Source organism: Hyla sarda, chromosome 7, assembly GCF_029499605.1.
Source record: "Hyla sarda isolate aHylSar1 chromosome 7, aHylSar1.hap1, whole genome shotgun sequence".
Lineage (NCBI taxonomy): Eukaryota > Metazoa > Chordata > Amphibia > Anura > Hylidae > Hyla > Hyla sarda.
Window position 1 is genome coordinate 59,673,063 of NC_079195.1, and position 16,395 is coordinate 59,689,457.

At 41.5% G+C, this 16,395-nt stretch overlaps 1 protein-coding gene and 1 non-coding gene across 8 annotated transcripts in view; both read right to left on the bottom strand.

Moving 5' to 3' along the window:
- The window catches only part of COL17A1 (collagen type XVII alpha 1 chain), a 67,646-nt gene that overhangs the window by 26,877 nt on the left and 24,374 nt on the right, over positions 1–16,395 (bottom strand). For 3 of the 7 annotated variants that reach the window (XM_056529178.1, XM_056529180.1, XM_056529177.1), the window contains exons 2-15: positions 10,337–10,401; positions 8,601–8,651; positions 7,639–7,752; positions 5,349–5,501; positions 5,188–5,235; positions 5,034–5,069; positions 4,035–4,082; positions 2,964–3,107; positions 2,715–2,879; positions 2,553–2,624; positions 1,450–1,551; positions 1,291–1,368; positions 847–1,005; positions 78–158 (exon numbers count right to left, since the gene is read on the bottom strand). In XM_056529178.1, the coding sequence (XP_056385153.1) occupies positions 78–158; positions 847–1,005; positions 1,291–1,368; positions 1,450–1,551; positions 2,553–2,624; positions 2,715–2,879; positions 2,964–3,107; positions 4,035–4,082; positions 5,034–5,069; positions 5,188–5,235; positions 5,349–5,501; positions 7,639–7,752; positions 8,601–8,651; positions 10,337–10,391 (1,306 nt within the window). In that variant the 5' untranslated portion in view covers positions 10,392–10,401. Of the gene's footprint in view, positions 1–77; positions 159–846; positions 1,006–1,290; positions 1,369–1,449; positions 1,552–2,552; positions 2,625–2,714; positions 2,880–2,963; positions 3,108–4,034; positions 4,083–5,033; positions 5,070–5,187; positions 5,236–5,348; positions 5,502–7,638; positions 7,753–8,600; positions 8,652–10,336; positions 10,402–11,966; positions 14,988–15,030; positions 15,460–15,739; positions 15,945–16,174; positions 16,238–16,395 lie in introns of those variants that run through there. The other 4 variants (XM_056529184.1, XM_056529179.1, XM_056529181.1 and 1 more) reach the window with 4 other exon arrangements.
- Positions 14,343–14,449, bottom strand: LOC130283654 (U6 spliceosomal RNA). The gene has a single exon (XR_008846775.1). It is a non-coding gene; the product is annotated as a U6 spliceosomal RNA (small nuclear RNA).

Consider the following 16,395-nt stretch of genomic DNA (forward strand, 5'->3'; position numbering starts at 1 on the left):
AAATAATAATACAGAATAATGTTATAGTGTGCATCATGTATGACAACTAAGATGACCCCAATGTTATTATTTCATACCATTTGCTTCTGATCTGTATGAGGTTTCCATACTGGTTGTTCCTTGTTTTTCTTTCTTTAGAACTTCTTCACCGTATGAACCTATAGGAGTAAAACAATAGACCAGTTGACTTTCCATGTCCATGGCTTCATCAATGATTATGGTGATGCCTTCAATTAGAAGTGACTACCCTCTTATAGGACTGTGATAAAATGTCATTCTTGGATTGCAGTAATTATTTCGGTCAAATGCATCTACAAATCTCTGATGTCTATGACCAACAAAATAAGACAGCTATGTCACCCCAAATTGTCAAAACCCAACATGCCCATATTTCACCACCATCTGCCTTCTCGTGGAGAGTTGGAAGGCCCTCTACATGTAAGATCATCAGTCAAACCTTTCTGAATAAGTTTTTATGGCCAACAATCTTGTTTTGCAACAAAAGTTTGTCCATTTGCGAGACTATGAAAATAAGAAACCCACACAACCCCACAAATTGTGTTTTTTAGCTGATTTATTATTAAAATTTAAGAAAAACAACCAGTCAATAGGAATTCAAATGTAGGGGAAAAATAACAACAATAGTAAATCTGGGCCACTCTGTTGCTTTAGTCTTTCCATAACTGATTTAGCATAAATCCGTCTGAGAAAACCAAAGCAATGGTGAGTTCTTCTGTCCATCTAACAAAACGGCAAGCAAGATGGAGATCCCAAAAGTCTAACCCAAACATTTCTTCTAAATGTGACAACTAAGCCATACTAGGTTGATAGGACGTAGATTGATACCTGAGCTGCCACCAGTGGAGGCTGTGAAGACTTTGCCACTGTCTTTGGACATGATCAGCATGTCTCCTTCCTTCTTAGCTGGGGCCTTTTCTTTCTCCAATAGAAGGAACTTGTAGTCTTTGCTGAGGATGTCATCACCTTGGGTTTTAGTGGTAGTAACTAATAGGAAGAAATACATTTACAGACGGATGTTTAGAAAATTTTCTTTTTGAGTCATTGGATTGAAAGATCAGTACAGAAATTATCAAACGTCTACTACCCCCATGACCAGAACTTTATGTTACATATCCCCATGTCTTGGAGCTTCCAGAATTATTTATTATATTTTAATTAATTAATTAATTATTATTTGATATTAACAGCTCTATTTATTATATAAGCATTACTTTCACTAGCTCCTGACTTAACATTTAGAATTCCCCTTAAAACAACTTAGGTGCTCACCGCTTGTAGAGGTGCCACCGCTGCTTATTACACCGGAGCTTTGGGTGTTTTGTGTGACATTCTTCTGTACTCCATACCCTGAAAAAAATATATATATTCATAAACCTGATCGTACTTTTTGCTCATCCATTTATTTTACTGCCAATAGGGCACACTGACCTGAAGTGTTGCCAGATAATACCGAGCCATGGACAACAGGGGCTGCAACTGATGCTGCAAGTTGGGAGGATAAAGGGGCCAAATTGTTTTGCATGCCGAATACTGTAAACAAAGCAAGACACATGGTTAGAGTCTATTGATTTCATTAAAAACACATTGGAATATTTCTGCTTTCATGAAATTTAGTTTCTCTTTAAAGCGGTACTCCGCTGTCCTGGTTCCGGAAGTTTATTGTTCTGCATGCTGTGTGCGGGCTTCCGTGTTCAGGGCCGCCCCTCGTGACATCACGTCCACCCCCTCAACGAAAGTCTATGGGAAGGGGGCGTGACGGCTGTCACGCCCCCTTCCCATAGACTTTCGTTGAGGGGGTGGGCGTGACGTCACGAGGGGGCGGGCGTGACATCACGAGGGGCAGCCCTGAACACGGAAGCCCACGCACAGCGTTCGGAACAATAATCTTCCTGACACTGGGGAGCGGAGCTCCAGGAGCCGGGCAGCGGAGTACCCCTTTAAAGAGGTTGTCATCTTTAGACAATCTATTTTTGTTAGAGAGGCCCTTGGAAGTGAATGGGTCACAAAGTATTTTGTTGCTTGGACTTCCAATGATAAGATATAATTTGTGGAAACATCAAACAGCAAGTGCTTAATTTCCCTGCAGCGCCACCACAGGAAAAGTGAAGTATTACATGGTGCCCATTAAAATAAATGTAGTGCATAGACGCACCAGGTCACCTACAGAGAGACAATATTTGTAGTTGACAGGGGTCTTATTTACTTAAAACACCTTAATTTGGTATTGTAAACCAGACCACTTATTGATAAAATAGTGACAATCCATGTTAGACAGAAATAATTATGTGATGCTAAATACTTTTGTGTGCATTTTGTACTATTCTTTTTCAAAAAAAGATGGTTGCTGTTACTTTTTCCTTTGGCTAAATACTTTTATGTCAAAAATTACAAATGTGTTATAGGAGTGATATGCGTTCTGAGGTTAGCCTATAAAGGGATTACTTCTGTCTTTTTCTGATCTGTATGTACCTAGAATATCTGTAAAACAGGAATGGAAAAAAGGATTATGTAACAAACTACATTGAATTTACCTGCAGAGGAGGTGTTCATTCCTGAATGAAGGGTAGGAGAGCTGGGGGCCAGATTGTTTGGGACGCCAAAAACTAAAGAGGGTGAAAAGAAATCAAGTAAGATCAAAAAGAAAATAGAACAATCGATATAAAGGGAAAGGATGTTATCTGCTTGGTGTTTACCTGATCCTGAGGATTGGGCATTCATCATAGATGACCCATGACCATAACCCATGCTGGCCATGTTGTTGTGATAGCCGCCCATGGAGGATCCGGCAGGTAGTGTGGAGGTCCACATGTAGGATGGGAGAGCGGATTCCATAATGGTTGTGTCATAAGACCCTGAAACTGTACCAAAGAGCCAGTGATTATACTAATATGAAGTTATAGGTGATGTGAGGTATAAAGAGGGGTTCTATGGAAGGCACTCACCTGACTGCGAGCTCTCTGTTACTAGCTTTGTCTCCACTGCTGCTTTTTTAGGAATGGGAAGGGTATTTGTTGGGGACCTGCTGGGGCTCACGCTGGTGGAGCGTCCTCCTTTTAGCAGTTTCTTCACATCATCAAGTTCTGTCCCTGCAAATAAATAACACATCCATATATCTTTACAAATATCTACCCGTGGCAGATAGAGGGCTCAATGCACAAGTACTACCATTGAGCTGTAAAATGACATTCAAAGACTTCTATGCGACCATCCTGTATCTGTATATGTATGATAAACTATATACAGTGGTCCCTCAACATACGATGGTAATCCGTTCCAAATGGACCATCGTTTGTTGAAACCATCGTATGTTGAGGGATCCGTGCAATGTAAAGTATAGGACAGTGGTCTAACACCTGTGGCCTTCCATCGCTGTCGCCGCGTCCCCAGGGTGTCCCCGACGCTCCGGCAAAGCCTCTGCTTCCCCGGCATCCTCGCTCTCCGTCGCCGCCATCACATCGCTACGCATGCCGCTCCTATTGGATGACGGGACAGCGTGCATGGTGACGTGATGACGACGAAGGAGAGCGCCGACGATGCAGGGATCCCAAAGAGGACGCGCCGGAGCCCCGAGGACAGGTAAGTGATCGTCAACGGACCACACGGGGCACCGTAAACGGCTATCCGGTGGCAGCTGAAGCAGTCAGTGCTGCCGGATAGCCGTTTATCTGATCGCCCCGACATACAAAAGCATCGTATGTTGAAATGATCGTATGTCGGGGCCATCGTAGGTCGGGGGGTCACTGTTTTATATAGCTATTCACCCCTATAACAAATCTATTCTAGAAGAAATAATATAGCACCGTATGGAGCATATTATGACCGCACACAAAGTAACTATATGACTATGACTACTGTGTATAGAGCTGTACGGACTCCTGTCTCTTCCACGCACAAGGTTTATATGCATAAGGCATGAGGAAAGGTTTCTATACACTATTAGATGTTGGCTAGGCTCATATATACATCTAACATATATACTATATAATAATATATATAATTAGAGGATGACTTACATCGTGTAGAGGGTGATGCGCTTTGAAGGCGAATGCGTGTTTCAGTTTCTGTAAAATAATAAGCAATAGGATAAAGATATATTTTTACATTGCATAACTGGGTACTTAAAGGGGTACTCCGCTGTTCTGAATGCTGGAGCTGGCGCCGGGAGCTCGTGACATCATAGCCCCGCCCCTTCCAGCTACAGCCGTCAAGCCCCCTCCCATAGACGTGCATTGAGGGGGTGGGGCATGAGGGGGCGGGGATATGATGTCACGAGCTCCCGGCGCCGGTTCCAACTGTTTTTTTCCAAACGCTGAGCAGCGGAGTACCCCTCTAAAACAATTGTGGGTTATAATGAGAAAGGACATAAGGGAATAATAAACATCAATATCCCTAAAAATGTATTTATTCCTATTTGATCAATTTCTTTAATCTCTCAATGAAAACTTTCTGTAATTGTTTGGTCTTCGAGTTCTAACTCTTGTATTACTGACTAGAAACAAGTGAAGGTTATTCATTTGGATCAGACGCCAAACTAAAGGAATTTTACTCTATTTTTATTATCAAATAACATCAATTGTGTTAAGCATACATTCAGTAAATCTAGTCATTAGGACTGTATATGTTGTGTGTAATACATTCAGGGACCATTAAATATACCATGAAATATATTGGCACAGTATACAGCAGGTTCTTCCACCATTAGCTGTTCCACTGTTGTAAAAGTACAACCACCATGTCTGGACAGTTCCTGACATGGACAGAGGTGTCAGCAGAGAGCACTGTAGTCAGACAAAGGAAATTCAAAAAGAATAGAACTTCCTGTGGAACATACAGCACCGGATAAGTAATGGAAGGATTAAGATTTTTTAATAGAGGTCATTTACAAATTTGTTAAACTTTCTGGCACCAATTGATAAAAAATAAATAAATAAATAAATGTTTTCCAGTGGAGTACCCCTTTAATACAATGTGCAAGGTTCAGCATCTAACATCTAAATCTAACATCTTCTTACCTCGGCTTTGAGTACGACCTCTAGTAGCAGAAGATGCTGCAAAAAAATACACAAATAATAATTGGTTTAATGTACGTCAGACCAATAATGATCCTTTTTTCACATATGTATGAATTGTGTATACGCCTGCCATATAGAGCATACAGGTACATACCCATTTCTTTTCTAGTGTATTCTGGTGATGAATTCCCACTAGAACTTCCTAGAATACAGGACATAGATATATTACTTATACATATTACAGAGGAGACTTCATTCATATAGGTCTGTATGGTAATGTTGGATCATGGGGTGATGACAGTGGACAGTACTTACCTTCATACCCCGCCTGGCGAGAACTGGAAATGTAGGCCTTCCTATCAAAGGTGGAGTTTGGTGATACTGATAGGGTAGAAGTGGGTGACTGTGCGTATCTCGATCCTGAAGTGCTGAGGTTTACTCTTGTGCTTGCGCCGCCACCGCCTGAGGCTGGAGATTGATATATACAGTTAGAAATTCCTTGAAGATGTCAAAATAATATTCATAATACATATACAGTATATGTATATATATATATATATATATATATATATATATATATATATATAGGGGAATATGCAAATATGCAAATTTGCATATTCCCCTACCCAGAATGCCTGCGGAGTGCTTAGTGGCCCTTGAAAGCTCCGTCACACCAAGAGTGGTGAACTCGCCCTGAGTTAAATATTCATCCCGTTTATATATATATATATATATATATATATATATATATATATGCCATAATTGACATTTATACTGTTCTGTTTACCAGACATTGACCCACCACAGACCCTTTTTTCCAATGGCCCAGTTTTTCTGAACTCCTCACTGGTTGCATGTGAAGCTGAACATTAAAGGGGTACTCTGCCCCTAAACATCTTTTCCCCTGTCCAAAGGATAGGGGATAAGATGTCTGATCGTGGGGGTCCCGCAGCTGGGTGCCGGCGGCGGGAGCTGTGACATCATGACCACACCTCCTTGTGACATCACACCACGCCTCCTCAATACAAGTCTATGGGAGGGGGCGTGGTGGTCACCCCTCCCATAGACTTGCATTGAGGGGGCGTGGTCGTGACATCACGCCCCCCCGCCGCCGGCTCCGAGTGTTCGCAATAAAATGTGCTGTGACATCATGACCACACCCCTTTGTGACATCACACCACGCCTCCTCAATACAAGTCTATGGGAGGGGGCGTGGAGGTCACCCCTCCCATAGACTTGCATTGAGGGGGCGTGGTTGTGACATCACGCCCCCCCGCCGCCGGCTCCGAATGTTCGCAATAAAATGTTCCGAACGACGGGGCAGCGGAGTAGCCCTTTAAGAAGTATTATGTTACAATAGAAAAGACATTTCCCATGGGATATTACTTTTTTGCCATTAAAAATGCCGGTCAAAAGTAGTTCCATCCATTTGTTCAACAGGTGTTTGAGCAGCAGTTATCTTATGCATAATATACAGCGGTCTCTCAAGTTACAATTTTAATTGGTTCCAGGACGACCATTGCAGGTTGAAACCATTGTATGTTGAGACCATAACTCTATGGAAACCTGGTAATTGGTTCTGAAGCCCCCAAAACGTCATCCAAAAATAGGAAAAAGTGAGGATTAAAGAAAAATAAGTAGATAACTAATATAGATAAAGCAAATCCTTACATATAAAAGTAAGAAAGATCTGCTGGGAGCTGTAAATCACTTTCTATGTAGAGGACAGGAGCTTCTTCAGGGTCCTGTAAAGAACACACAGTGTCCTAAAAAAAGTAATATGGAGCCGCCCTCACCTGGAGCAGCTAACCCTGGCACAGGTAAAGAGTAGTATAGAACATGTAGTACCTCCCTGTACTGTAGGGGGCGCTACCGGACAGCCAGTCAGTGCATGCACTTTAGGAATACAGGGGTTTTACCAGTGAAATGTCCATTCTCATTGGTCAGTTCTTTGACACGTTTCTCAGATCTGGACTGTCTGTACATTGTATGTTGAGTCTGATTTCAAGTTATGATGGTCCAGAAAAGATCATTGTATGTTGAAAATATTGTATGTTGAGGACATTGTAAGTTGAGGGATCACTGTACTGTAATAGCAGATGGAGCTCTGTTTTTCTGCTATAGTGCTACAAAACAATTTCATGGTAATAAAGGGGTTGTCTCATGAAGGCAAACCCTGTCCATGTGCTGCGGTTTACCCTGTTCCCGCTTCCTAGCTAAACATTGACTTTGCTTGGGGAAGCAGCGGCCAAACTATTTCTCTACTGAAGACAATCCATGTGGCATTACATAATGGTCATTCAGATGAATTGCTGTCCATTCAATACAAGTAGTTCTCCATCAATGGGCAGAGGGGATCACGAATGAATGTATGGGTAGGGTTGTCTTCACGAGACACTTCATTTAGCAACTGCATGATGGTTCCAAATTCTGGCCATTTAACATAGTCACAATAATATAAAGATTGGTGTATTGTAATACAGATTTTCATTACAACTTGCATCATCTTCATTTGGTTTTAGCTGTGTGGGACACGCTGATATCCGGGACACAGGTCACCTACACCTGTACGAGAACAATAAGAAATAATGGGGATAGCACTTACCTGCCGATGATGATGATGTGATGTAACTACTGCTGCTTTGTACCAGGTTCTTCTTTTCCATACCACTCCCTCCCGCCTGGTAAGAAATTTTCGAACCGCTAGAGTTCGCTCCCTCTGTTTCAGAAGGAAGATACAGATCAGAACCAATATAACACATAATGCATACACAATAATAATATATACTTTTTCAAAGGACATTGATCATTGTGAGTTTATATTCAATTTATATTCTATTGAATTTGATTACATGCTATTTTTTTTATTTTTTTCTTCACTGAGCCACCCATTTTATATGAAATGTTATTAGGTGCAAATATATATAATGGGAGGAGCTTGATTTTTTATAGCGATGACCAATCATGCTCACTGTAGCTCAGCAGTGGATGTTAGGTCACATGATAGGCCAATCAGCGGAGCCGGTGTGGATAGCTCATAAATATTTATAATATTCTTAAGGGTTCGTTTATAAAATTGCTGATGGAATTCAATACTATTATTAAAAAATAAGATTATAAAATACAAATGTATTGGTACATAAAAAACAAAATCAGAATTAATCCCTACATGGGGATACCCCCCAAAAAATAGTTTGTCTATCATATCCATATACCTACATAGGGCATATGGGCAGGGTCTGTTAAACAACCTCTTTAAGGGGGTACTCTGCTGTTCCGAACTGTTCCGAACGTTGGAGCCAGCGCCGGGAGCTGTGACGTCATAGCCCCGCCCCCTCATGATGTCACGCCCCCTCAATGCAAGTCTATGGGAGGGGGCGTGACGGCTGTCACGCCCCCTCCCATAGACTTGCATTGAGGGAACGGGGCTATGACGTCACGAGCTCCCGGCGCCGGCTCCAGCGTTCCAAACGCTGAGAAGCGTAGTACCCCTTTAAGTCACTAAAATAAGACCGATATTTCTATTAAATATTATAGATTCTATAAAATCTGGATTTGATAACTTACTTGGTGGTAGTGATACAAGTCTAGATGAAGTTGATACTGTTTCCGTAAAGGCTATAAAACAAGAGAACCATCATATGCGACTGTTATAAATATATTAATAGTATAGTATATTTTATACAGTATTCAATGGACTGTCAGGTGACTGGGAATCGCGCTCTCATGGAGTCCTATATTACAGCCCTGTGTTAGGAGATCATCTTTTTGTGCATGTTCCTATGAAGATTGTTTTACTCTATTAGACATTTGTCAATTTCTACTTAAAAAAAAAGTTTTCCAGGATTGTAAATAACAGTCTCTCCCCCCCCCCCCCCCCCCCAGGAACAGTGCCACTCCTGTTCTTAGGCTGTGTCTTGTATTACATTTCAGCCCTAAATGAGGATATGTTGTGGCACCAGACACAGGCCATGAAGAAGTTAAAGGGGTACTCTGCTGCTCAGCATTTGGAACAAACTGTTCCGAATGCTGGAGACGGCACCGGGAGCTCCCCCGTCCCATAAACTTGCATTGTCACGCTCCCTCCCATAGACTTGCATTGAGAGGGCGTGATGTCATGAGGGGGGCTATGATGTCACACCCCGCCCCCTCAATGAAAGTCAATAGGAGGGGTGTGGCAGCAGCCACGCCCCCTCCCATAGACTTGCATTAAGGGGGCGGAGTGTGACGTCATGAAAGGGCGGGGCAATGACGTCACGAACTCCCGGCGCCGGCTCCAGGGTTCAGAACAGTTTGTTCCAAACGCTGAGCAGTGGAGTACCGCTTTAACCAATTATAAATACAATAAATCTATCTAAAAGTAATGTTCATAAAATAATGGCTAACATTATTTTACGGTTCTAATTGTACTAATTTTGCTTTTTTTAAATCAAATCTTAGAATTTCACCGCTGCAGATTTGAAGCTGCAGGTTTCAGTGTAAACTAAATGAGTGAAAACAGCATCAAATCTGCAGCAGATCCTCTAGGTGTGAATGTACTCTAAGGCCTTGTTCACACGGCAGAATGTCTGCGTGGAATCCTGCTAAAAAAGTTCTGCACGGACATTCTGCTGCAGCAGCGTCTCATTGATTTCAATGGGATTCTGCTGCTCTGTGCACATGGCAGTATTTTTGTGGACGTTTCTGTTCTGCTGTGGAAATCCTGATTCCTCTGTCCGCAGAAAAAAATAGACTATGAGACGGCACATTTCTGAGCGGTCATATCGCCTGCCGGATTATTCAAATGTGTGGAATATCCTCCCGTGTCCCATGTTTTCCGTTAGGTCACATCTCTGACAGCGGAGGGCAGGTGCACTGCTGTCAACTTCTAAGGGCAACCAGCAGAATCTTTTAATCAGTTATGTACAGGAATAGAGAAAAATACATTAAAATAGTAACTATAAAACCATTTCCCAAATTTTTTTTTAGCATGTGCACCCATACTTCATTTGCTTGGTGACTGGTCTACCCACCTTCACTTGCCCAATTTTATATATAAAAGATGCCTGGACCATTATATAAAAAAAAAGCTATTTAACCCTTCTGCCTATTATATCAACCCCTTCCCATATAGATTGTAAGCTCTTGAGAACAGGTCTCCCATGTTTGGTTCGATTTGTGGGTCAATGTGTATTTTTGTAACGTCCGTTTTTTATCTATATACTGTTTGTAACCTCAGAATTGTAAAGTGCTGTGGAATCTGTTGGCGCTTTATAAATAAATAATATTAATATACAAAAGAAAAGAAACTGAATAAAACATACTTCTTCCTGTGACTTCCCCGCCGTCCCGGTAACTCTTTCTACTTAAACTATCCATTCCATTTCACCTAAAAAAGAAAAGAGAAAATGTAATTTTAAACCTATTGTATTTGGCATTTTTTTTTTTACATACAAATAAATCTCTAAGAAGAAAGTACGGTATTATTATATCATGCAGAAATTGTACTTATTGATAGCAATCCACAATACATTACAGGAATGTCCCATAGATATCATGTCATATACTCCTTCCCCACTAGAGGAGGCTATGGCACCATGTTTTCAACTGAGCATGACCAACCATTGTCTGAAAGGATAACTGTCATAATAATAATAATAATAATAGTAATAATAATAATAATAATAATAGCAATTGAAGTAACAATAGTCATTATTATTTCACAGTGATTTTGTAGTAAATGTTTATATGTATTAATAAAATGGTGGCATTTCTGGATGGACACTGTCCATCCAGAAATGCCCCCATTTTATTAATACATATAAACATTTAGTATGCTTGTGTTTCCAGAAATTGATGAAACTCTTCAAAAACTTTTAAAAAGTATTACTGAATGGGCTGCATAGTAAAGGTAGTCACTGATAAATCAAATTCCCATTTTCAAGCCTATAAGTATAAAAAATGTCATATATATTGATTTCACATACTATAGATATACTGTTTTTGTAATTCTTGCCCCTTCTTCTTAGAAGGAAAGTATAAGACAGTGGTTCAGCCTAATAAAAGCGCAACACACTGCTCAAATATAACAGCTAAATAGCATCAATATAAAAGTACCACACAAAGTCATTACCAGTGTTGAGTGGCATAGGCCATATTCGAATTTGCGATATTTCGAGAATATATGGACGAATATTCGTCATTTATCCGCAAAATTCGCATATTCGCAATATTCGCAGCTTTTTTTTTTACTATGCACCATAAAATTTGCATACGCGTTCACCATAAAATTATATTGCATGATAAAAGAGCTAAAAGAATGTGCAAATTTTTGGGCGCCCGCCAGTCTGACACAGTAACTAGTATTGGAGCCTTGTTTGCACCACAAGCTGGAAGCAGGAAGGGATGATCACTGTGATGTGTACCGTGAAAAAATTTTGCGGTAATTGCGAATATTTAGCGCTATATTCGCTATATTCGCATTGCGAATATTCGCGCCCAACACATTACCAGTAAAGAGTGCATAAAGAAGGAACTGATCACACTAGGGGAGATTTATCAAAACCTGTGCAGGGGAAAAGTTGACCAGTTGCCCCATAGCAACCAATCAGATCGCTTCTTTCATATTGAAAAAAGGCCTATGAAAAATGATGGGCAACTAGTCAACTTTTCCTCTGCACAAGTTTTGATAAATCTCCCCCAATATGTTTTACTGTTAAAAAGGTATTTCAGTGCAGTATAGCCATAAGGTTCCACAGACCACATATAGTATACTTTTGAAGAGGTTTGGTCTGTTTTATGCCATTATATATTTTATTTGAAGGACACAGAATGCCATACTTTTGTGTCCTGACAATAAAACATACACCGAAAACAGATGTAAATCAGATGAAGTTACAAATAGACAATGCTTTATCTAATACACTGGGCACGATGCAGTATGTATCGAAATACCTTTTGATGGGAGCCCAAAGTGATCATATGGCACACAACCGATATGTGATGTGAACAGCCCCCCTAAAAATGCCACATAGCACCCAATGATGAGAAGCAGCAGCCCTGATTGTTACCGCAGCCCCTGCTGCACATTTAGCATTTTTTTTTCAAAAAAGGTTTATTAAGTATACACAAAAGTGACATGAACTCTTGGTCAATACAAATACAACTGCGGCCTTGTGGGCCGAAATATCAAGACAGGTCAGAAATAACACATAGCTCAGATAACAAGGTTACATATGACAAACTGGTCAGAGTAGGCGCCCAAAAAGAAAACAGGTAGATTAAGCTCCCACCATGCCTGAGTATGGATATACAGGTAATGTGGGAAATTAGAATGTTATACAACAGATGGAGAGGGGAATTAAGCTTAGGTGGAAGTTTAGATGGTAGAGAACCACTAGCTCTGAACTAGGAGAACAATAGACAAGACAGGGAGACAAACCACAGAGACAATAGAAATAGAAGACAAGACCAAAGAAAACAAACCAACACACAAGTAGAGAACACAGCTGAGGCAGAGGCCGACGGGTTATCTATCCAAAGCAGACGTATCCAACGAGTTGGAACGCAGACCAGCTGGTCCACTATAGTAAGTATCAGGAATTCAGCACAGGGACGATATGCCGGAAATGAACAAAAAGCCGACCACGGAAGCTAGGTAGCACCGAACCTGGTAACATCAGTGGGCTGGACGGCTAAGAGTTCCTCCATGCGTATGTGTGCAATCTCACTTAACCACTCTTCAAGGGAGGGGGGGTAAGGGCTCTTCCACCATCTAGGAATGATTGTTTTAGCTGCCTGGAGGAGGTGACGTGCCAGGGACTTTTTTTATTTCGCTTGCGCCATAGAAAACATATAAAGCGGGCCGCCTCAGGACTCGGGGGGACATGAACCCTGGTAACCTCTTGGATAACCCGCTGGACTGATCTCCAGAAAGGCCCCAGTTTAGGGCAACCCCACCAGATGTGCATCATAGTACCTTCGTCACCACCACACTGCCAACAAGAACTTGGCACAGAAGGGTAATGAAGCATCGGTACCAACGGGACAGGATTTTAAAGCTCGTCTCCTGAAATTTTGTGGCAATTACAGCTTTATGGGTTAGGAAGAAACATTTAGTCCATTGATCAGGAGGGAAGGATTTACCCAGCTCGGACTCCCACTTGCGGCAAAAGGACGAGAGGGACTCTGTTCTGGGAGCCAGCAACAGACCATAGATGGCCAATATGGAGTGACAAGGGTACGAGGCCAAAAATAACCACTCAAAGGGCGTCAAGCTACGATTCAGAGACAAGCGGTCAGGAAAGTGGGGGTAAAAATGTTGTAGCTGGAAGTAGGCAAAGGGTGCACGCGAGAGGGCGGCCGGTCACCCAAGAGGATGTCTAGAGACTTGAGTGCACCACCAGATAAAGCATGGTGAAAATGAACGGGATCCGTCAATGAGGCCCCAAAAAATCTGCCATTGGCAGAAGACGCTGGTGGAAACTCAGGATTGTCGGTGATAGGAAGTAGGGGGCCGTTATGATCAATGAGACATAGGTTTGTACCCACACTGTGCAGGGTAGCCAATGTATGGCGAGTAGCATAGGACATTGGGGAAAAGACCTGGGAAGCCGGAGACCAAGTCCACGGCTGGGTGGAAAGGGCTTTGGGGCATATATCCTGCGCCAGACGAACCCACAATTGGGAAGAAGCAATATGAAATAAGTCAAGAACGTGTGCAGGGATGCAGGCCAGATAGTATGTGCGACAATCAGGGAGACCCACCCCGCCTAACACCTTGGGACGCATCAGAGTAAGTCAGTTCAGTCGAGGACATGCCGAAGCCCACAAAAATGAACCGAAACACGCCTGTAACTGTCTCCAATATGAAAATGGAATGTAAATGGGAATGGTTTGTAATAAATATAATAAACAAGGCAGCAGGGTCATTTTTATAATGCTAAGCCAGCCGAACCACAAGAAATCTTTACGATTCCAGGATTCTAAGTCTGTCCGGAAACGTGACAACAACGGGAAAAGTTGAGGGAAAACAGGCGGGAAAGGTCGGACGGAATCACCGACCCTAAATATGTGATGCCCCTTGTAGGCCAACAAAACGCTAATGTAGATTGGAGAGAGGTCACTGTACAGTGAAGAGACCCTAGCCAGGGCCATCCTAAGTGCATAGGCCTTCTCGCGTTTCAGTCTGGAGCCGTGTCTGATGAGAACTCCCCAAAGGAAACATTTCAGCGCCTCCCATTGGACAAAAGGAGCTGTGGGGAGGAGCTGTGGGGTCTGACACATGAACGGAGGCAAAATTGGAAACACTTCTGATAAGATCAGCCATGCAAAAATATGGAACACTTCACAAATTGGCGTGTCATCCTTGTGCAGGGGCCATGCTAATCTTTTCTGTATCGTTCCAATTTTAGTCTATGTGCTGCCAAAGGGAGCACACATTTAGCTTTTTTTTTTTTAACACAATAGGCGCCTTGGACTTTAGCACGTTAAATCTGGTTGCCTGTTTTAAGTCCATGCATTATTGGGTGGAGGAGGCCACATTCTATAATCCAGCTCAGCTGACCAGCACAGACAGGAACCTCAAGTCAGAACTATGATTTTTTTGGGCCCTTCTAGACCAGAGATCCCCAACCCAGTCCTCAAGGCCCACCAACTGTTCAAGATTTTAATTTGGAAAAAACAGGAATGCTGGTGGACCTTGATGGATGGCTTAGGGACCACTTTTCTAGACCATAGTACCAATGTTATAAAATGACACTTGTCCAAGCAACCAAAGCCTGTGGGTTACAGGCTGACCAAGCATGTTGTTCTAAATATTCCCATTTTCAAGCACCAAACAATTTTCAAACATGCCCGAAAAATTCTACCCAGTGTAGCCCGATTTAGAAAAGTTGAGTCGAATGTATCAAAATCACTTTTATATATTTCATGAATTATGTGCAGACAAGTTACAACAACGATTTCTATATATGCAGTAAAGAGTCAGTCCTATTCATCCCAAGTTTATTAAGCTTACGTGCAGCATTTCTGAGCGGTGAAGACATTGCTACGACACAGAAAGCGTCAAGGACCTGAGACACGTTGCGTGATTATTATAATCTGCACAATATACTGTTCCTGCAGGCGATATACATGCAAACACATGTGTATATCATTACCATGCAACACCTCTAGTTATTCTCTACTGAATATAGTCATTTAAAGCCATATAAAACATAGCTCAGAGCGAAGAAAACAGAAAGCTGATATTATTCAGGGGGAAATGCGGTTTTCATGGAAGACAAAGCTATAGCCTGAGTGACACAGTAAAGCCCTATTTTATAGAAGGTAATGCATCTTCCTGGATTAGGAATGGGTACTGGTATGTAATGGTTATACTGCTGAAGAATGGACATGATCCCTGTAAGGCATACTTTCCTTTTATGTTTTATAAGGCCAAATTAGTACAGAATTTAAAAGGAAATATCCCATGTCAATCAAAATCTGGCATGTAAAACAATATATATATATATATATATATATATATATGTAGCAGAGCTGAATTTGTTCTTGAAATGTTTCATAAAAGTTTCACAAGGATACGCCTGGAAAGCCTTTTTGACTCCTTAATCCTAAATAATCTGAGACAGGCTGGTTGCTATGGACATGCTGCTAGATAACCCTATTATTAGGCCCTGTTTACACTATAAAAATTGAAGGTAGATTCCACAACAGCAGGCTCCTACAGAATCGGCACTTATTGTCCATGGCAATTTATAGTGCACTGTCCCATTCAATACAGTGTAGTGCCGGAATCCAATTTCGTGTTGGAAGTTCCGCTCAAGAACCTCAATGGAAGGTTGCTACAAGCAGGATGGTGCTGCCTGCCCTACAAAACTACGTATTGTGAACAGGGTCATATGGTTTTCGTCATTGGGCAGACCATAATAATACAATGGGGGGAGATTTATGAAAAACTGTCCAGAGGAAAAGTGGCTGAGTTGCCCATAGCAACCAATCAGATTGATTCTTTCATTTTTGAAAAGGCCTGTGAAAAATGAAAGAAGCGATCTGATTGACTTTACATCAGTTCCCAAAATCGTTTTAATTCACATTGGAACGGACTTCATCATAATTTAAATATTATGTGAAATAGGAAACAGTCTTCCTTTTTACGAAACCTCTCATAGACAATGGGATACGCTGCGATCAAGAATAGTAAATAATGGAGTCAAAGTTAAAGAGATTTATCAAGCCTTGAGATGTGGATCCTCTATAGAAAGATTCTCTTTGTTGCCCATAACAACCAATCAGAGGTCAGCTTTCACTTCTCATATTGCTGGTAAAATGAAAGCTGAACTCTGGTTGCTATGGGCAACACAGAGAATCTTAAAGTAGTATT